Raw genomic sequence first — 20,492 nt, 5'->3', positions numbered from 1 at the left:
ATCAGATTTACTGCGTTTGAATCCTACTCCTATCACATACTCTTCGCAAGTTACTTAAACTCTCCGGGGCTCACTTTCTTTACCTGTTAAATAAGAATCCTACCTTCCAAGATACAGCAAAGATTAAATGGCAGAATGCCTGCAAAGTGTGCAAAGCAGCCCTTCTCACATGGCAAACCCTGAGTAGGTTCTAACCGGTGTGGGAAGGGAGAGCGTAAGTGGTCTGGACTGCCTGGGCTCCAGTCCCAGCTCGCCTTGCTGTTGGTTCTTGACCCTCTCTGTGCTTACGTTTCCCTATTTGCAAAATGGGCAGAACGTTTTAACGTTCCTTATTGGGTTGTGGTGAGTTTTAAACGAGTTAGTGCAGGTTAAATGCTTCGAACGGAATCTGACAGTGTAAGCGATGCGTAAGCATCATAAAAGCGTTAATTTGTATTGTTGCTTCTTAAGCCCGGGTTTGATCCTGGGACCCGGCACCACTTGCATGCTGTGTGATTTTGAGCAGGTTTCTTCATCTCTCTGTGCCTCCCTTACTATAAAGTGTGTGTGTGTGTAATAATTTCTACTTAAAAATGTTACTGTGAAGTTTAAACGAGATAATTCCCATAAAGAGCCTAAAACAGTGCCTGGCACAATAAACAGAAGTCATTATTGTTTCCCTTTTACAGGAAACTAAAGTTCCGAAAGGCAGAGCGACTTGCCCAAGATCGCGGGACTAGAAGGTGGCAGGGTCGGGATTCGAACTCTCCAGCAGAGCCGAGGTTCTAGGGGGGACCCGGAGGGGCGGAGGCAGACGCCGGAGAGGGGAAGAAGGGGCGCGCTCGGCGCTCGGCTGGCCTCGCCTCGGGGGCGGGGCCTGGGCGGTGCGTGGGCGGGGCCGCGGCCGCTCCTCCCCGGCCGGGCTGCGGCGGCGGCGCGGCTGGCGCTCGCTCGGCGCTCGGCTGGGGCGGCCTGGCCCACAATGAATGGCCGCCGCGGCTGCCGCTGCTGCTGAGGCGGAGGCCGCGGAGGCCGCGGAGGCGGAGGCCGAGGCCCCGGCGCAGGGGGGCGCGCCCCGGGCCCAGGCCCGGCCCCAGCCGCCGCTGCGGAGCCCGCCGGGAGCCCCCGAAGCGCGGCCACGGCGCAGGTGAGGCGGCCTGCCCCAGGCCCGGTTCCGGCCTCCTCTCGCCGGGGCGGCCCGAGGGCGTCCGCGGGCCGAGGGCAGAGGGCCGGGGGATCTCCTCCGACGGACGAGCAGCCGGGCCCGCGGCCTGCGCGCTGCCTGGGCCGGCGAGCCCGGGGAGGCCCGGCCCCGCCAGCGGCCTTGAGCGTCCAGCCCGGGGCCGGGCCGCGGGGCTGGTGGGCGGCGGGATCGGGCCAGACCGTCTCCTGCGTTCCCTGCCGGGGGCGCGAGGCCGGGCCGGGCGGGTACCGGGGGCCCGGGAACTTGGAGGGCCCGAGGAGGAAAAGTGAGGAGGCGCCCGTGGAGGCGGAGGGGGAGGGGAAGGAGGCGTCGGGCTTTGGGCCGGCCGAGTGGGGGAGGAGGGGGAGCGGCGCGGCCGGAGGAAACGGCCCGGAGGGGGGCGGGGAGGGGCCGGGCCGGCAGGTATGGTCCGGCGCTGGAGGAGGTGGGTGGGTCGGGTTACAGGCCTGGGGGCGGCCGAGGAGAAGCCCAGGAAGTGGGGCAGGGTGGGTGTGGGCGGAGTCAGTGCGGGTGGGGGCGGATAGGAGATCCTGGAGATGTTTGCAGGGGTCACATGAGGTTAGGGCCGGAGAGACGTCGGGGGGGGGGGGGGGGAGGGGAGAAGGCCAGATCCGAGGGCCATCAGGTAGGTTGAGGGAGTACTGTAGGAGCTTGGGGAGTGGGGGGAGGCAGAGTCTTTGGGCTAGGCTGGTGGGGATGTGGGGCAGGTCCCGAGAAACTAGTGTGGTCGAAAGGCACATCCCGAGATATGCTCCCCTTCCCGGCCAGGTGTTAGCTCTTGGCCAAACCTGGGGGTTCCCTCCTTCACACATCTCATCTCTGTCAGGCTCTGGGTCCCCGACCTACCTTTTGGGCAAGCCTCTGCCGATTGTTCCAGGGTGCTCCCCGCCAGAGCGGTGTTAGTGTGGGCAGCTTGGGAAAGAGTGTGGAACTCCTGGCTCGGGCGTCTGGTTTACCAGGGGGGTGGCCCTTGCCCACTCCCACCCCATATATCTGCAGGGAGGCAGCCCCACCGCCCTTACCTGAGTGTCTTAGGGTCCTAGATTTGTTCCCATTTTTTGTGACCAGAGCCTTGAGGCTCAAGCCTAGGGGATGGGACCTCCCAGCCACCATCTTATACCGTGGTCTCCCAGGCACCCGCTCCCTGGAGGTGAGGAACTGGGAGGTGAGCATGTAAAGCTCGGTTTCGTGTGTTTTGGAGGCTCCTGGTGGGGTAAAGGCAGGTCACCCAGAAGGGGATGGAATCAGGCACCTACAGCCCGGCCCAGGCCTTTGAGGCTGCTGGCCCAGGGGCTCTGGCTCTAGGGTGCCCTTCCTGGGCCGCCCGGTGCTGTCGGATGAGCTCACTGATTGCTCGCTGCCACCCCGTCAGCTTAAGCCTCCTCCGTGGGACAGACGAGGAAGCTGAGGCCCCCGGGGGTGTGGCTTGTCGCAGGTCACACCACTAGACGGTGGCAGGCTGGGTCTGACTGACCCTCAGCCCACAAGCGCAGTGCTCCAAGCCGGCCTTCGAGGGACATACTGGAGGAGCTCCCCGCTGCTTGGCATTCCCTAGTGGAGTTCTCTGCCTGGGCTTTTGCTCCTGCCCATCCCTAGGGACGGGTCAGCGCCCTTGCGGACAGACTTGCGTCTTCCTGGTGGTCAGGGGGCTGGAACAGCGGAAGCTTGTTTCTCAGAGGCCTGGCCACATCTTATACCCCGTTGCTTTTTCTGGGAGCCGAGAGGTCGGGTCTCGGAGCTGTGGGCTGGCAGGGGAGGCGGTGGTGAGGATGGGGCCTGGCTCTGGAGCTCGATTTTCCTTGGCCTGCCCCGTTTCTCCTTTCCCCATGTTGGTCCTCAGTCAGACCACCCCAGCTTTCGTTCCTTCTCTCTGGGCTACTCGCAAGGCTGTTACCAGCGTGTCATGGGAACGCTGACTTGGGATCCTCTGCACGTGAGGCTGGGTCCAGTGGTATCAGCCAGATCTGGGGTTAATGATGGGTTGTCACCCTCGTTCCCTCCCTTCCCGCAATCTCCCCATAGTTCCTAGAACTGTCCTGCACCTGGGCCCTGCCCTCGTCCCCTCCCTGGCAGGCCTCCTGGCTCTGGGAGGGGTAGAAACTGGGCCAGCCACCCTACGTAAAGAGGCCTTCCCCCTGCCTGGTTGGGCCGAGGCTGGCTGCCATGGCACAGACTAGGGCCTCCTGGGTCTCAGCAGGGCTCTGCGCTGGGCACTGAGGACAGGGGTGGCTCCCTCTAGCCACACGACTGGAACGGGGGCAGAGACTGGGGGGAGATGGCTGTGGTGTTTGGATGGCAGAGAAGATGCCCTTTATAAAGCTTTTCTGTTGGGACTTAGCACAGATCTGGGGCGCCAGAGGAGGCCGACACAGCTGGGGGGCAAGTGCAACAAGCAAAGGGACCCTTGGGGCACTTTATTTCACTAGAGTGCCACCCCCCTGCTAGGGGCTGGGGAGCAGCCTTGAATAACAGTTGCTCTCAGCAACTTCTAGCGAGGGTGACCGACCTCAGACAAACAGACTGCCCAGATCGTGTCTGACGTTCCTGCGTTCATGAACACAGTAAGAGAGTGAGGTGCGAGTGAGCGCTGGGGGTCACGGAGAGCTTTAGGTGGGGTGTCAGGGAAGGCCTCCCCTGGGAGAGCTGGGCTCTGGATAATAAGTCAGCCTGGTGGGGGGAGCTGGGGCAGCGAGGGGAAATGTCCTGGGCAGACCGGGACATTACATTGAAAGCCTTTATTGAGCACGTGCCAGGCTCCTGCTAAGTGCTCTGAACATCTTGTCTTCGTGTGGGAAGGAATGAGGGGTGACCCTAGCGTGGAGACAGAGACGCTTAGTGCCTTTCACAGGAAAGAAGCACAAGCGTCCTGTCTCAGGGTCTCCTGGATGAAAGTCCAGACCCCTTGGCCTGCATCCAGGGCCTTTTAAGATCTGGTACCCCAGCCAGGCAGTGGGGAGCCCCCCGGGTTGTTGAGCAGGGCTGCGAGGAGAGCTGAGTCTTTGTCGATCTTGCCAGACCCAGTGTTGGGGTCAGCCTGGAGGCGTGGGGTTGGGAGAGGGTTGGGGTTGGCCCGGTGGGGTCTGACCTGGAGGTTGTCAGTGTCACCGCCACAGCCTGTGATAGAGAAGGGAGCCTGCGGTTGAGGTGATGGTGTGCCAGGTGGAGGCGGTGTTTGTGCCAGCCTCTGTTCTCTCTTGGGTCCTCCCTGCCCCTCATCACCTCTGACCCTGGGTGCTGGGCTGTTCTGAGCACTTTTATACACTTTTAACTCATTGAAGCCCATGATTACCTGACGGGGGTCTTGCCTGTTGTGGAGAAAACTGAGGCACTGCAGTCCTTCCTTCACACAGGCCCCGAGCGATCTGCCTGTCGCCCCGCTCCCCCTTTCAGAAGCCTGAGGGCAGCCCCCACGGCCCTGCCTCCTGCCCTGGGCCTGTGGTGTGTAGCAGAGCGTGCAGGCCCGCCTCCCTGCCTCTGCTCCTGGGTCCCCTCCATCTCCCCTGGAGAGCCCTCTGAGCCACAGAGGCCATAAAGGGGCTGGGCAGGTGGCTGTCATGTTGTGTCCCGGGTCATGTTGTGGTCGTCAATCCCGTCTCCTTGGTGAAGGTCCCACTGTCCTCAGAGCCCCTCGGGCTCTCTGTGAGGACCCGGACTCTATCCTGAATTAAGGGGGGGTGAGCAAACACAGTGCAGCAGAGTCACGTTCCACAGTTAGCGCCCTCCTGCTCAGCCATGAGACCCTGGCAGAGGTCTTGGTCTTGGCACCTCAGTTTCCTCGTCTGACAAGTGAGGACAGGTAGGCATAGCTGCAGTGGTTCAGTCAGCTGGGGCGATTCTGCCCCCCTCAGTGTGCTTGGGAAATGTCTGGAGACAGTTTTGGTTGTCACAGCTGGGGCTGGGGGTGCTAGTGGCCTCTAGTGAGTCTAGAGGCCAGGGATGCTGCTCAACGTCGGAAAAGGTACAGGGCAGCCCCCACCACAGAGGATGATCCAGCCCAGGGGATCCCTGCTGTGTGGTCATCGTGAGGATTACAGGAGAGGTTGGTGTCTGGGGTGTGATCTGATGAAGCTGTGAAGGTGGGGCGGGGGGGGCTGGGTAGCCCTCAGTAAGTACTGCCCATCATCTCATGAAATGGTGGAAGGTTCTGGGGGATGGAGAGAGGCGTAAGATGTCTCCACTGCTGCCTGGGAGTTTACAGTCCAGTGAGGGGCGGGGGGCAGACGGGGGCACAGCTAATAATAACAGCTAGCCTTGCTGGGCACTGACTGCACGGTGAGCATTGATCTACCTGTGGTACTTGGTGGTTTAATTCTTGAAACAGCCTTGGGAGGTGGTGGCGGCTGTTAGCCCATTTTATAGATGGGAAGACCGATGGGGGAGGCAAGCACTACTATAGATAATGTTTTTTGGGAGCAGAGAGGAAGGGAAGCGGAATTTTAAGCGGGAAGCTTGTAAAGGATATTTGAGCCTAGTAAAATGAAGGTTTCGATTCTTACACCCTGCTGAGGCCTTGCGTGGTTTCCAGGCACATCAGTGTCCCCTCAGGGCCTTTGCACTTGCCGGTCCCTCCACGGTTTGCTTGGCTGCTGCCCATGTCCGTCGGGTCTGAACACACATGGGGAGTAGGGTGTAACTCAAGGGTGGGCTCTGGTCAGAGTGGGAGGGGGGCGTGGCAGCCACTGGGTTCTCTGGAGCTGCGGCAGGCGGAGGCCACATTGCGCAGGACTGAGGACTGCGAGGAAAGAGTGGGAGGAGGGAGGAAGGAGAGGCAGCCGCGAGAGACTGCTCATTCCCGGAGGTGGGGAGGTGGGGAGGTGGCGGTGAGTGGAGGATGGCAGGGGAGGCTAGGCGGAGAAGGCCTCCCATGTGGGAGCGGAAGGAGCAGCACCAGCCTGGCCCTCAGGGCACAGAGACCCTGGGGGGGCTTCAGGCAGGCCGCAGACCCTGTTTTTGGAGAGGACAGTGAGCCCTGGCTCTGGCCTTGGCCCAGCCTGGCTTCTCTTCCCCACTCTGGCTCCTCCGAGCCCCTGTTTTCCCATCCGTGCAATGGATCTGGTCACAGTGGCCGCCGGCCTTGGGGAGCAGTGAGACCCTCAGAGGACAAGCCCAGTGAAGGCCGCCTGGCCAGCCGCGGTTAGAAGCGTCAGTCCCATTAGCCCCTGATCCTTAGACAGGAGCCAGATGGCCTGGGCGCCATCCTGGGCCTCCTTCACTCCTCATCTGTAAAATGGCCGGAAGAGCTGTTTCTCCCCCAGAAACCACTGAGAGGAGCAGTTGAAGTGAGCCCCTCTGAGCCCTTGCTGGGTGCCGGTGCACTGCAGGGCCGTGTGATGCCAGCTACTCTTGCTAATCCCATCGCCCACCGTGGGTTTATGGGAGCTTTCCAGGGAGAAAGAAGATGAATTAAGTGTGCACGTACTTGGAAGAAAGTACAGGTCTGTGCAGTCAGATCCCACTCTGTTCTTCACTAGCCACCGTTTGCCTGAGCTGCCTTCCGATTCGGCCCCCACAGAGGGCCCCCCGAGCAGCCTGGGGGGTGCCGCTCTCCCCCCACCACGGTCAGGCTGACCTCTGCTGAGCCAGGTGAAGGATTGTGGGGCTGTCCAAGGGCCTTTGGTCCTCCTTAAACTTGGGGTTGGTGGTTTCCCTTACATGACATGGCTTCCATGTCAGTGGGCGGCTCCCAGCTTCCCTGGAGAGACAGTCCCTGGTGAGGCACAAATCTGCCTCTGCTGGCTGGCATTTGGAGCTCCCTTCCCAAAGAGCTGGCCTTTCCACTCCCAGGAGTCACCCTGCTGCACAGGCGCTGCCTGCCGTGTCTAGCCTGCTGCACCCCGCTGTGATCTGGCGGCAGCCAGAGCATCGGTGGGAATCTGAGGTTCAGTCACCTGGAGCCCCAGGTGGGGCCCTGACTGCAGGCCACCCGCCTGGCGCGGCTGGCACCCCTGCCCGGCCTCAGAGAGCTCTTCTGAGTCCCAGCCTGTTTTCGTCACAATAACGTGGAACAAAAAAGGGAGTTAGGTTGGAAGTAATGGAAATAATTCTTCGTTCGTTCCATTCATTCTGCAAACAACTGTTGGGCACCCACTGTGTGCGTGTCCGATCCTCAGGGCAGGGGCCACAGCAGCGTGAAGCAGAGAGGCAGGCGCCCTGGCCCGGTGGAGCTGACACGAGGCCAAGGGCACATCTAGTTGGCTGGATGGCGGGAAGTGCCAAGGAGGAAGAGGCAGGCGGGAGAGGTGACTGGAGGACTCAAGGCTGGGAGGGGCTCTGGCTTGGGAGATGCGATGTAGATGGTTGGAGACAGTCTGAAGGGCTGTGGCCATCTCGGGGACAGCATTCCAGGAGGTACGAGAACAGGCAGAACCCCAGTACGCACTGTAGGGACCCCCTGGCGTTACTCGGGGCCCAGGTGGTGAGAACTGGTTTTGAAGGAGTCAGGTGACGCTGAGAGTCTTGACGAGTGGGGAGCTTTCTGGCAAAAGCTACAGCCAGAGCAGGCTTGGGGGTGGCGGGGACGGGAGCTTGGTTGGGGATGCGTTGAGTTGGCAACTGGGGTGTGTGGAGGTCTGGACCCACAGGGAGGTCCAGGCCAGGGGCTCCGGGTCGGGGGGGTTGTGGTGTTTCGAGCCTGTCCTAGCTCAGGCTAATAGGAGAAAATACCACAAACGGGGCGGCTTAAACCACGGACATTTGTTCTGCTAGTTCTGGAGGCTGGAGGTCCAAGATCAGGTGCCAGCAGGGTCCGGTTCTGGTGAAGTGCTGGTGTGCTCGCATGGCTTTTCCGCGGTGTGTGGGCTCGTGGAGAGAGAAATCTCGCTCTCTTCCTCTTAATCAGGCACTGGTCTTAGCGGATCGGTTCGGGGCCCCACTCGCATGACCTCATCTAACCTTAAGTACCTCCTAGAGGCCCTGTCTTCAGATACAGGCAGGCTGGGGGTTAGGACTTCAGCATGGGACTGGGGGCAGGCCCAGTCAGCCCATCACAGAGCCCTGAGACTGGGTGTGCTCCCCGGGTGGAGAGCAGACTGAGCACTGAGCCCAGGGCAGCCTTTGCCTCCCTCACCTTCTGGAAGGGCTGTGTTTGCCTCCCTCGGGACTCTGCATGCCTTCCCTGTACCTCGACGGCCACGCTCCCAGCCCGCCACTGCCTCGTTAGATCTGCCCCCCAAGATCTCAGCTCTGGGCAAGGTCAGGGGCCCTGGCACGCAGGGCGTTGATCTGTGAGACCCCGGATGAATGGCCGGTTCCCCTCCGAGACCACGAGCCCTGGAGGCAGGGCCTTGTCTTAGTGGCGGCCTGGCCCAGGCAGGCGCTTGGCAAATATTTGTTGAGTGACTATTGGGAGGTCATGGAAACTGCGTGCTGTGCCCTCATGTCTCACCCGGGGCCAGGACACTAGCGATGCTAGGAGGGTCCCCTCAGCCCTGTGTGGGGCTGGGGGCTGCCCCTCCCCTGCCCTCCAGGGGGCCTGGGACCCAGAGGGTGGGCAGGCTGATAGGCCGACTTGTGAGGAGAGGTGATTCCGCTATGGCTTTCTGCCCTTGGGGAGGTTACTGTCCTGTGGAGTTTAGTGTTCTCAGAGGTAAGCGTGAGGATGCTGCCCCTGGGGGTGTGGTGCAGAAGAGGGGCGTCCTCTACAGTCTGCGGAATTCCCAGAGCAGGGGGAGCTGGGGATGAGGAGGAATTGTGGGCAGTGGGAGAAGGGCAGAGCGCACAGCTTGCGGGGAGCCGTGCAGGGCGCCTGGGGTCCAAGATTGGTGGGGTGGGGGGCTCGGCTTGGTGGGGCCAGAATCACTGGGTGGCCTAGAGACCCCAATTCTTGGCTCCATCCCATCACTTCCCAACAGCAGTGACTCGGGCAACACCAGCTGCCTTAGACCTGTCTCTTCTGGGAGCCCATCCCGGCTCCGGGGCCCCTCGGGCTGGTGCGGGGAAGGGGCTCTGCGCAGAGCCACAGGTGGGGCTCCTTCTGAGCCCAGCTGGCCAGATTGGGGCAGGCACCGCGGCAGGGCGGGGAGCCCTGGGGTGGATCTCTGGGGTCTCCCGTGGCCCCTCCCTGTGGTACTATCCCAGCAGGGGCAGCGAGGCCGCCAGGGTCTCAAGCTCACAGATGTGCTGTCCCCTCCACAGCGCTGGGGGCGGGTTCCTGTGCACTGAAGGGAGGAGCTGTGTGCACCCCTTGTCATCCTGCCACCCCCACCCCCGAATTGCTAATCGAAGGCGTCAAGGCCCTGGGTGCTGGGCTCCAAGGCTGGGGTTCACAAGGCATGGGGGACCCCCCTCCTTGCATCTGTTCCCTCAGCGCCCCCATTGCTGAGCGCTCCCCACATCCATTTCCGGAGAAGGGTCAGGCCCTGAAGTCGGGCTGCCTGGGCTGGGGCAGGGCCTGGCTGTGGTCCCTACCCATCAAGGCGGGCAGTCCTAGTGCCCTCTTCGGAGCTGACTCTCTGAATGCTCGCAGCGCTGCCCAGCACACCAAGCACAGCTCGGGGGACCCCTTGGAGTGCCCTCTCCAGCCCAGAAGCATCCGCCTCCATCCAGCCTCGGACCCTCTCTCCCCCCAGCTGCCACGTCCCACACTGGGGTTGTCTGTTCCTGCCTTGGCGCTGTCTGCCTGTCCCTCTCTGCACCATTAACACATGTACGAACACAGTCACAGATCACTAACGACAAAATGCATGGTTAGGCGATGTCGTCGCTGTGCGAACATCACCGAGTGGACTTACACAAACCTGGACCGTGTAGCGATGACACACCCAAGCTGTGTGGTGCTCATCTTGTGGGACCTGCGGTGTGTCTTGAGGTCCGCCGTGACCAAAACGTCGTCCTGCGGCGCATGAGTATTGAGCGTCTGCCTCTGTTCAGGGTTGCTAATCGTGATGGAACCCAGCCAGGATGCCTGCTCTCGGGGAGCTGTCTCCTTGGAGGAGTCGTTGCACACACAGCTCTTAACAGCGCTGCCCCAATGCCGGGGCATCAGCTAAGGGCGCCCGGTAACGGTATGGGTGGCTCCCTGGGGGTCCCCTGTCCAGAGCCACGGACTGCTGCAGGGTCCCCCGGCCCACGAACAAGCTGCTTCTCTTTTAGCATTCGCCTGTACGAGGGACTGCCCCCTCCCAGCAGGGTCGGCCGTGGGCGCCAGTGGCGAACAGAGAAGCCAGGCCCCGTCCTGGCCTCCCCTCCTTCTGCCCCCGCTCCCCCTGCCACCTGCTCTTGAGTCCGGCCGTCACCTCTCGTCCCTGCCGCTGCTGCTGGGGGTTCTCCCGAAGCAGGTCTGGCCCCAGCCGCCCTTGCTCTAAGCCTCCCACTGCTCACCCTCGAAGACCTCGTCCTCACAGGCCAGGGCCACGCCCTGCCCTGCAGCCCCGCCCTCCCTGCACCGCCCCCCAGCCACACTGGCCGCCTTGGGGGCTCTGGACCCAGCCTGGCTCCTTCCTGCCCAAGACAGTTGGCTGCTCTCTCCGTCACCCCGTCTTTGCCTCACCCCAGCTGTAATTAACTCGCTCCTGTGTCTCCCCACTGGACATGGAGCCCCTTGTGGACACACCCAGTCCCCTTCAGGCTGTGGCCTCAGTGCCCTGCAGTCCATCAGGGGAGGCTGGATGAATGAGCCCTCGTTTTACAGATGACCTAACCAAGGCACAGAGAGGCGAGGGGCTGGCCTGAGGTCACACAGCTAGAGAGTGTGGGGCTGGCATCAGAACCCAGGTCTGGGGGCCTCTGGCTCTGCCACTTGCCTTTCCTGCCTTGTCCTTCCCCTCGGGGTGGGAACCTTCCAAGCGGGGGGGTCTAGAGCAGCGCCCCATGGACTAGGGGCCAGCTTCCCCCGTGACCGCCTCAGCCCTGGTCACTTGGGCCCCAGGACCTAGAGTGGGTTCAGTTTGGCAGCCAGGCCCCTGGAGGGGCTCTCTGGGCCTGTCCTGTGCCTCCACGTGGTGCCTCAGTTTCCCCTCCCTCCTCCCACAGAGGGCCAGCTCCTGGCCTGCCCGGCACTGAGTCTGAGCTCCTGTGAGGTAGGTGCTGCCTTCTAACTGGGAGTCCCCGTCAGTGCCTCCCCTTTCTCATTGCCTGAAGTTGCCTTTAGGGATGGTGACAGTGATTTTGATGATGCTGAGGAAGGAGGGGGCGGGCACAGCTGAGGGAAATCACCACTTTCACTGCCCAGACAGACCCTGGTTTGAACCTTGTCCCTGTCACTCACTGTGACCTCGGGACAGTCCTTAACTCCCCATGGCCTCAGTTTCCCCAGCTGAGAGATGGGAGTATCAGATAGCTCCATAGGCTTGCTGAGAGGATCAGGGAGCTCAGGCAGGTCCCCCGCGGGCTCCCCTGGGAGCTGGAGGGGCAGGGCCGCATGTCCCTCAGAGTCTGCAGAATCAGGTTGGTCTTATCAGCGTCTGTTTCCAAATGGAGAAGAGGGGTTGGAGCTCTCGGTTCCAGGAGCTTGACAGTTCTGGGGCCAAGACTTACCCTGGCCCCAGAATGCACCTCTGAGCCCGTGGGCACATGGTTGCTTCTCTTCCTCCAGGCAGCCCTTTCAGAATGAACCAGGTCTTACCAGCTAGGGCCCAACTTCCCACCGTGTCCCCAGTGCTCAGCCCATGGAGGCAGCTCAGAATGGACTCGCTAATGAACGAAAACCGTGCAAGATGCGTGAAAGCTACCATGGGTATGGGGAAAGAAGAGCTGGGGGCTCTAGTTAGTTCCTGCCCCAGGGCCTTTGCACACACTCTTTCCGCCTTTCTCCTCTTCCTCCTCACCAGCCTGATTCGGCTCAGCCTCTTCTCACCCTGCCCTGCCCATTCAGGACCACTGCCCTCTACACCCTATGGAATTGCAGGAGACTCACTTTTACCAGCGGGGGCTTCTTGTAAAGCCACATCGGCCTTCCAGGCTCTTTTATGATTGCCCCCAGAGTATGCACATGCCCTTTCCACACAACCAGGTCTTCCTCCTGGGTTGGAATGTGCCGGAATTTGCACTGATGGACTGGGCTTGGATGGAGGGCTTCACACATCTGAGAGGGTCCCCCAGGTGGTTCCTCTACAGGATCGGGGTGGGCTCCCTGAGCAGGGTCACAGGCCATCCCTTAAATTTGTATTTCTTTCCCCCTCCCCCAGCACTTTAAGGTCAATTTGCATAAATCAGATGTGTGTGCTATGATTTCACACATTTATTTTTAAGTACTACTTACTTTTGTAAATAGTCAATACATTCACTAGGTTCAAAATTCAAAAGACCCGAGTGTCCGTGGCAGGTCCCTAGTTCTGCCCAGAAGAATCCAGTCTTAGGTGTCTGTCTCTTGCTCTCTCCTCTCTTTCACAGCTTTATTGAGACGCACATTTCACAGAGTGCATCGTGTAAAGCGTACACTTGAGTGGTTTTCAGTATGTTCACAGAGCTGTGCGACCGTCACCACAATTGTAGAATGTTTTTCTGTACAGCAAGAAGAAACCCTGCGTCCCTTTGCTCGCACCTCCCTGGGCCTCCCCTCCCCCAGCCCCTGGCAGCCGCTAGTCTGCCGTCTGTCTCTGGATTTGCCTATTCTGGATATTTCTAACTGGGATCATGTAATATGTGGCCTTTTGTGATTGGCTTCTAGCATTTAGCATAATGTTTCAAGGTTCATCCACGTTGTAGCATGAATCAGCTTCCTTCCTTGTTATGGCCGAATAGCATTCCGCTGTATGGATGGACCACACTGTGTTTATCCGTTCACCAGTTGATGGGCAATTGGGTTGTCTCCCTCTCTCGGCCATCGTGACTAGCGCTGCTGTGACCACGCAGCACAGGTTTTTCTGTGGGTCTGTGTTTTCATTTCTCTTGGGTGTAACCTGGGAGTGGAATTGCTGGGTCGTGTGGTAACTCCGTGTTGAACCATTCGAGGAACCAACTGCCAGACGGTTTTCCCCGGCAGCTGCGCCATTTGACACTCTCGCCAGCAGCCCAGGCGAGTTCTGATTTCTCTTCCTCACCAACACTTACTTATCTTGTTTATTCTAGCCGCCTAGTGGGTGTGAAATGGTGTCTCATTGTGGTTTGGATTTGCATTTCCCCGATGACTAGTGATGTTCTCCTGCAATTTCATGGTTTCTTGAGCGGTCATGCAGTCATTCAGCAAACAGTGATTGAGAGTCCTGTGCTCAGCACTATGGATACATTGTGAGAAACCGGATGGCCCTGCCCTCGTGCTGTTTCTCTGCCGGTGCCCTTCCGAGTGACCCTGTGGGTGCAGTGCCGTGATGGTTAATGCACACGGGGTGCTCTCGGTGTGAACTCACTCAACATTCAAGCATGTGTGTGTCAGTATGCCTTCGCCCTCCCGTCTGCGAGGAACAGCATGTGGCCACCCTGGCCTGGAGCTGAGTTAGCTGTTTTGACAGTCTGTCCTAGAGGCGAGTCTGGCCGTGCCAGGAGTGGGTGGCTCTGTGCGGCGCTCACGGCAGATTCTGCCGGCTGGACTGCCACGCTCCCTGTGTCTCCTGCGCAGGTGAGGTCCGTGAGGGCAGGCTGCCTCTGCGCCTGCCCACGTCCCTCTCTCTGTCTCCCTGTCCCCCGTGCAGCCGCCGCCATGGCACAGACCCTGCAGATGGAGATCCCAAACTTCGGCAACAGCATCCTGGAGTGCCTCAACGAGCAGCGGCTGCAGGGCCTGTACTGTGACGTGTCCGTGGTGGTCAAGGGCCACGCCTTCAAGGCCCACCGGGCTGTGCTGGCTGCCAGCAGCTCCTACTTCCGGGATCTGTTCAACAGCAGCCGCAGCGCCGTGGTGGAGCTGCCGGCGGCCGTGCAGCCCCAGTCCTTCCAGCAGATCCTGAGTTTCTGCTACACGGGCCGGCTGAGCATGAACGTGGGCGACCAGTTCCTGCTCATGTACACGGCTGGCTTCCTGCAGATCCAGGAGATCATGGAGAAGGGCACCGAGTTCTTCCTCAAGGTGAGCTCTCCCAGCTGCGACTCGCAGGGCCTGCACGCCGAGGAGGCCCCGTCGTCCGAGCCGCAGAGCCCCGTGGCGCAGACGTCGAGCTGGCCGGCCTGCGGCACCCCGCTGCCCCTGCTGTCGCGCGTCAAGACGGAGCAGCAGGAGTCGGACTCGGTGCAGTGCATGCCCGTGGCCAAGCGGCTGTGGGACAGCGGCCAGAAGGAGGCCGGGGCTGGCGGCAGCGGCAATGGCAGCCGCAAGATGGCCAAGTTCTCCACGCCGGACCTGGCCGCCAACCGGCCACCCCAGCAGGCCCCGGTGGTGGCGGCGGCACAGCCCACTGGGGTGGCTGTGGCGGTGGCGGCCGGGGCCGGGGCTGGGCAGCCGGCTGGGGGCGCAGCAGCCACAGGGGGCGTGGCAAGCGGGCCCAGCACCTCGGAGCGAACCAGCCCGGGCACCTCGAGCGCCTACACCAGCGACAGCCCCGGCTCCTACCACAACGAGGAGGACGAGGAGGAGGACGCGGGCGAGGAGGGCACAGACGAGCAGTACCGGCAGATCTGTAACATGTACACCATGTACAGCATGATGAACGTCGGCCAGGCCGGTGAGGTGCCCGCCCCGCCCCAGCCCCGCCCCGCCTCCCGCTGCCCCCGTGCCTGACGTGCTGCTGTCTCCCCACCAGCCGAGAAGGTGGAGGCCCTCCCCGAGCAGGTGGCCCCCGAGTCCCGGAATCGCATCCGGGTGCGGCAAGATCTGGCGTCTCTCCCGGCCGAACTCATCAACCAGATTGGCAACCGCTGTCACCCCAAGCTCTACGATGAGGGTGACCCCTCGGAGAAGCTGGAGCTGGTGACAGGTGGGCCAGCCTCGCTCCCTCCTCCCCCCGCTTGGGCCTCGGGGCCCTCTGGGCCAGTGGCCTGTGGCACGGCAGTTAGAAGCCAGACTTGGGGCCCACCGTCCACTGGCTGCGTCCTGTGGCAGCTGACACCCCTGGGCTTCGGTACACATCCAAGGCTGGCCTCCAGGTTTCCGCCCCAGGGACTGCTCTAAGTGTTGGCCTGCAGCGGGGGCCACCTGGGAAGGTAGACTGGCAGCTTCACAGGGTGCTGTGAGGGTTAAGTAGTGCAGTGGTTTAAGAATTGGGCCCTCGGGGGCCGGCCCCGTGGCGTAGTAGCGGTTAAGTGCGCGCGCTCCGCTGCTGGCGGCCCGGGGTTCAGATCCCGGGTGTGCACCGACGCACCGCTTGTCAGGCCATGCTGAGGCGGCGTCCCACATAAAGTGGAGGAAGATGGGCACGGATGTTAGCCCAGGGCCAGTCTTCCTCAGCAAAAAAAGAGGAGGATTGGCATGGATGTTAGCTCGGCTGATCTTCCTCACCAAAAAAAAAAAAATTGGGCTGTCGGAGTCGGGGTGCGTGGGTGTGAGCCTCGGCTGCCGGTTCTCTCTGCCACCCAAGTGGTTGTGCGGGCAGAAGGCATGGAGGTGCGAGCAGTACCTGGCACGTCGTAGGTGCCCCTGTGGACGCTGGCACCATGGCCTCTCCTTTTCTGAGCGCTGGCAAGGCCACCCTGGGGCCAGTTGTCGGGGAGGCTCTCGGGGGCCTGGCCACGCGGGGAATGTGGCACTTGGGGCCCCCGGCCACCCTCCGGCTCCCCCTCCAGGCACCAACGTGTACATCACGAGGGCGCAGCTCATGAACTGCCACGTCAGCGCGGGCACGCGGCACAAGGTCCTGCTGCGGCGCCTCCTGGCCTCCTTCTTTGACCGGTGAGGCCTGGCCGGGGGCGGGGGCGGGGCTGCCCCATGCCCTCACCGCCACCACGGGGGCCTGATCTCCCCACCCCCACCCCTGCCCCAGGAACACGCTGGCCAACAGCTGTGGCACCGGCATCCGATCTTCCACCAACGACCCCAGACGCAAACCGCTGGACAGTCGCGTCCTCCACGCCGTCAAGTGTGAGTGTGCAGCCTTCCGGAGGCGGGCTGGGGTGGGGCTGGGGTGGGCAGGCGTTGGCCCTGATGGGTGGGTAGGGTCTGGTGTTCAGGATTGTGAGGCTAGTGGAGACTCGTTGGGAAGGACTGTGATTGGTTGGGGATTTCTTCGTTGGGGGGTGGGCACTGAAGGGAGGCCTGTGTCAGACGTGGGGAGGGGTCCTGCAACTCACGGTGGTCACGGGAGTGATGAAGCAGCCTGGCCCCGCCCCTGGTCAGGAGGGAACTCGAGGTTTTCCCGGGGAGTCTCCAGCTGCTAAGTTCTGGCAAATGATCCACGTCTTTCAAGAGCACCGGGCCATCCCGTCAGACTCACACATCCCTTACATGCAGCTGGGCTCAGTCGGGCCCGGAGCCAATGGCCGTGCTTTAGCGTGCTGTCGGCGAGGCCTCTGTACTCCCCTGCGAGGAGCCCGTGCGTGTGTGCTTGGGGGGTCAGGAGCTGCAGGGCCCAGTGCCTGTCTGCGGGGCGGGAGGTCAGGCCACGCTCGGCCTGATGCGCCGCTCTGCCCGCACAGACTACTGCCAGAGCTTTGCCCCCAACTTCAAGGAGAGCGAGATGAACGCCATCGCGGCCGACATGTGCACCAACGCCCGGCGCGTCGTGCGCAAGAGCTGGATGCCCAAGCTCAAGCTGCTCACGGCCGAGGGCGACGCCTACACCACCTTCATCAGTGACACGGGCAAGATGGACCCGGACATGATGGGCGTGGAGCACGGCTTCGAGCCGGCCAGCCACGACAGCGAGGCCGGCCCCTCGGCAGAGGCCCTCCCATAACCTGCGCCAGCCTCCCGAGGGGCCTCGCTCTCGTCTCCCTCCACACCCGCCCGCCGTCCTGGTCACGACTACTGTCCCTCCCTCCCCGGACCCACGGGGGGCGCTGCATGCTCCCGGCCCCTCTGCCCCGCCCCACCCCAACCTCCACCCGAGCGGGCACGGCTGGGGCGGGCGGGCGGGCGGCGCGGTTTGTGTGGCCTTCTCGAGCACACACTCGTGCACGGTGGGAGCTCTCGCTCCCCCTCCTGAACTCCAGCAACTGTCTCCCCACTCCCCGGGCCAGGCACGGGCAGGGCCGGCTTGGGGGGCTTGGGAATGCGTCCCCCCCCCCCAGCCCTGGGCCCCACACGGAAGCATTCCTCAGGCTCTGCCCCTCACTGCGGCCCCTCAGGACTCGAAGGGGCCCTGGGGTCCTCTGGACCCCTCCTGCCACCACCTCCCAGTGCTTCCACGTTTCCAAAAGCGCCTTCCTGTCTCCCTCGTCTGTCCCCGCTCCTGGGGCTGGGGTAGGCGAGGCTGCAGGGCTGCCCATTATAGCCAGGAAACGGGCCCAGAAATTCCACAGGCCTGCGGTGGCAGCCCGGTGCCCGTCTCTCCCTGCTGCCGGGCGCAGCCTCTTGCCCCCATCAGTCCCCTGCGGCCAAGAGGGGCAGGTCCTGAGTGAGGGGCCCTTGGGGGCAGACCGAAGGGCTGTAAGGACAGAACGAGGGGTTTCTGGGGTGGAGAAGCGTGTGTGTGCGCGTGCGTGTGTAGAAGTGTTGCTTTTAAACAAATGAAGGTAGAGGAGGCAGTAGGACCAGGGTTGGAACCCAGGGGGGCAGGCTGGGGGGCTGCTGTCCCCCCTCCCTTCCCCACCCCCACCCTGCCCCACGGCAGGGCTCCCAGCCCCCACGCCCTGTACATACTTTTTAAAACATTTTTTTAGCTAATGAAATATTGAAGTATAAGATTCCTTTTATTTTTCAAACCAACGGGACTATGTCTGATGTCCCCTTCGGTCCCGGGGGCCATGGAAGTCAGGACTGGGTGGGGGCCGGGGGCAGGCTGCGTGTGTGAGTGTGGAGTGTGGGTGCGTGTTCCGGGGGGTCCCAGGCCCAGCCGCCTGACTCCTGTGGGTCCCACCAGCTGCTTCTGCCCCCCGCTGCTTCCCCTCGGGGCTGCCTCTGAAGGGTGTCCCTGGCCAGTTGGCTGAGCCCAGCTCTGGGGACAGTGCAGGGCCCACTTCCATTGTTAGCAGCTGTTTGCAGAATCTTCTCTCTAACCATTCCTCTCCTCGCCCAGGGCGAGTGGTTTTGTTCTGAGCTGTACTTGTGAACTTGGAGGGTTTTGTTACTCCCCATCCCCCACACTGGGTGTCACTTCACGTTTTGTGTTTTTGTCTGGAGCCCTGTCCTTACAGCCTCTTGTCTCCTCCCCAGCTGACCAGCTGGAGCTCTCAGTGGCCTCTCTCCCCAGAGGCAGGGGTTTGCGGGGGTGGGCTGGGGGCCAGCCCCCACAGGACCCCTGTACTCTGCCTGGCCTGGGGGGCCTCCAGCTGACTGGCAGCCTGCAGGGAGGGGGTCTCTCCTGACATCTGCTTGTTGCGGGGGGTGGGGATGCTGGGTCCGGCTGGGGCCCTGGCGCTCCGCTGGCCTGCCCCGGCCCCTTAGCCCCGGCGGGCGGCGTGTGGGGGGAGTTGACACCCCCAGCTAAAGCACAAGCACCTTAGTCACGCCCCTCCTGCCCCCCCCCCCCCGTCCCAGCCTCGACACCCCACCCCAGCGTCGATCCCAAAGCACAACACCCTGCTTGCTTGGTAAGCCGCCTGGCCCGCCGAGGCCGAGGGGCAGGCTGGGGCCCCACCAGACCCCAGAGGGAAGCAGCAGTCCCCAGGCGCTCCCCTCCTTCCAGGCCTTAGTGGGGGCCGGCTTTCTGGGACTGGGGTCTTCTCCCTCCCCACCCCCTTGTCCTGGGCAGGCCCCTGCCCAGCCCTCCCTGCCTTGTCCTTGGGTGGGCTTGCCCGTCCCCCTCCAAGCCCCCGCAGCACTGGGTTGGGTGGCAGAGCTCCTTTCAGGGACCCCAGGAGGTGCCCCTGGCTCCCGGGACTGTGTGTGTTGTCTGGGCGGGTGGGGGGTGGGGAGAGGGGCCCGGCGGGGTGCAGGGGGGACACTCCTCCCCAGGAGAGCCAAAGACAGGGTTGTGCCTTACCCCAGGAGCCACCCCTGCGCCCCTCCCGCCCTGCTCCTCCTGGGCGTCCTGCTGCTTTTCCTTCCCCCCCGCCCCGCCCCGCCCCAAGCTGCATGGCCCCCCACCCCGGGCAGCCAGGAAGTAGCACGAACGGAGAATCGCTGACCAACGCAAAAAAGACGGGGTCCGCTTCCCCCGGCCGCCCGCTCACCCGCGCCTCTCCCACACGGACAGACTGCGCCCTGTCCGTGTGGAGTGCCAACGCCCTCCCCCCGGGCCAAGCCCCGTCCCCGGGCCCGAACGTGAGATTGCACATTAACTACTGTAAGGAGAAGAGCCGCACTGGGAAATGTGAACCTGAGAGTATCAGTGATACTGACGAGGAGAATAAACGGACGCCTTTGTAACAGCCTGCCTGCCGCCTGCTACTCACTGGGGCCAGGGGGCCTTCCCGGAGCGACCCCCGCCTCCGGGCCCTCACACTGACGGGTGCAGGGGCTCCGCTGGGGCTGGGGGCTGGGATCAACCATGCCCTTTTCAGGTGGGGAAGCCGAGGCTCACAGCCAGGCCGCTGATGGCTTCCACTTAGAGCACCCTTCCAGCTACCCTGGTACGTAGACACAACACCCCCCAGGCTGTCCCTGCACACGCGAGCCCGAAATCCTGCACGGGCGTCCCACGGGAGCCCCTTCTGTGGTCTGACCCCTAGAAACACATCCTGTACACCCACACCCCGCACCCCTCCTGAGCACACATCCCACGTCAGAAGAAGGAACATGGAAGCTGAAATGGCAAGTCTAAATTCAGCCAGTGATCGTCGACATACCTGGGAGAGCTGTGGGGTCCTGAGAATGTGAAAGGACAAAAGGTCCTGGCGGGGGTGGTTCCCATTGATTCAGAGATGTTTCAAGCAGTGTGGGAGGGTCATTACCCATTTTAGGGTAAATAACTCAAAAAGACCTTTGCTGGGAGGTGGACAGTGAGGCTTCCTCTCCGCCCAAGCCAGGTCCGTCCACCCCAGGCTGACTAGGGGAGTGCAGCGATCTGTGGGGAAGGTGGCCGGGTGGTGCCACAAAGCTCGGGGCGGCTCAGGTACGTGTCAGTGAGACCAGCCCCTCTGGAGTCCTGAAGCCCAGCTTCAGCCACCAGAAAAGAGGGGTTTTGAGAGCCAACAGCATCGCCAACAAAAACCCAGAGGTGACAACCAGAGTCACCTCAAGTAACGGGAAGTCGCTCTGTCTGAACAAATGTAGGCAACCCTAGGTAAGGGGAGACAGCATTTGACTCCCAGAAGCGAGCCTGTTGACCCCGGGAAGACTCAGACTAAGTATGGAATGGATCAAGAGAGCCCAACCCATAGCACTGATGGTTTTGCATAAAAAAAGGAATCTGGGGGCTGGCCTGGTGGCAGAGCAGTTAAGTTTGCGCACTCCCCTTCAGCAGCC

At 62.1% G+C, this 20,492-nt stretch overlaps 1 protein-coding gene across 1 annotated transcript; it reads left to right on the top strand.

Annotated features, from left to right (window-relative positions):
- The first annotated feature begins 1,006 nt into the window (after positions 1-1,006).
- NACC1 (nucleus accumbens associated 1) lies at positions 1,007-19,456 on the top strand. The gene is given in 9 exon segments (XM_087425274.1): positions 1,007-1,126; positions 13,750-14,715; positions 14,794-14,967; positions 15,773-15,878; positions 15,970-16,067; positions 16,622-16,876; positions 18,624-18,676; positions 19,225-19,319; positions 19,321-19,456. Coding segments are annotated over 8 exon segments (1,785 nt in total). The 5' UTR covers positions 1,007-1,126; positions 13,750-13,757; the 3' UTR covers positions 19,367-19,456.
- The last annotated feature ends 1,036 nt before the right edge of the window (positions 19,457-20,492 follow it).

The sequence above is a fragment of the Ceratotherium simum genome, chromosome 39, assembly GCF_057802395.1.
Source record: "Ceratotherium simum simum isolate JZ-2026a chromosome 39, ASM5780239v1, whole genome shotgun sequence".
In the NCBI taxonomy this organism is placed as follows: domain Eukaryota; kingdom Metazoa; phylum Chordata; class Mammalia; order Perissodactyla; family Rhinocerotidae; genus Ceratotherium; species Ceratotherium simum.
The sequence above is the reverse complement of the archived record's forward strand: the minus strand, read 5'-3'. Positions and strand labels throughout refer to the sequence as shown.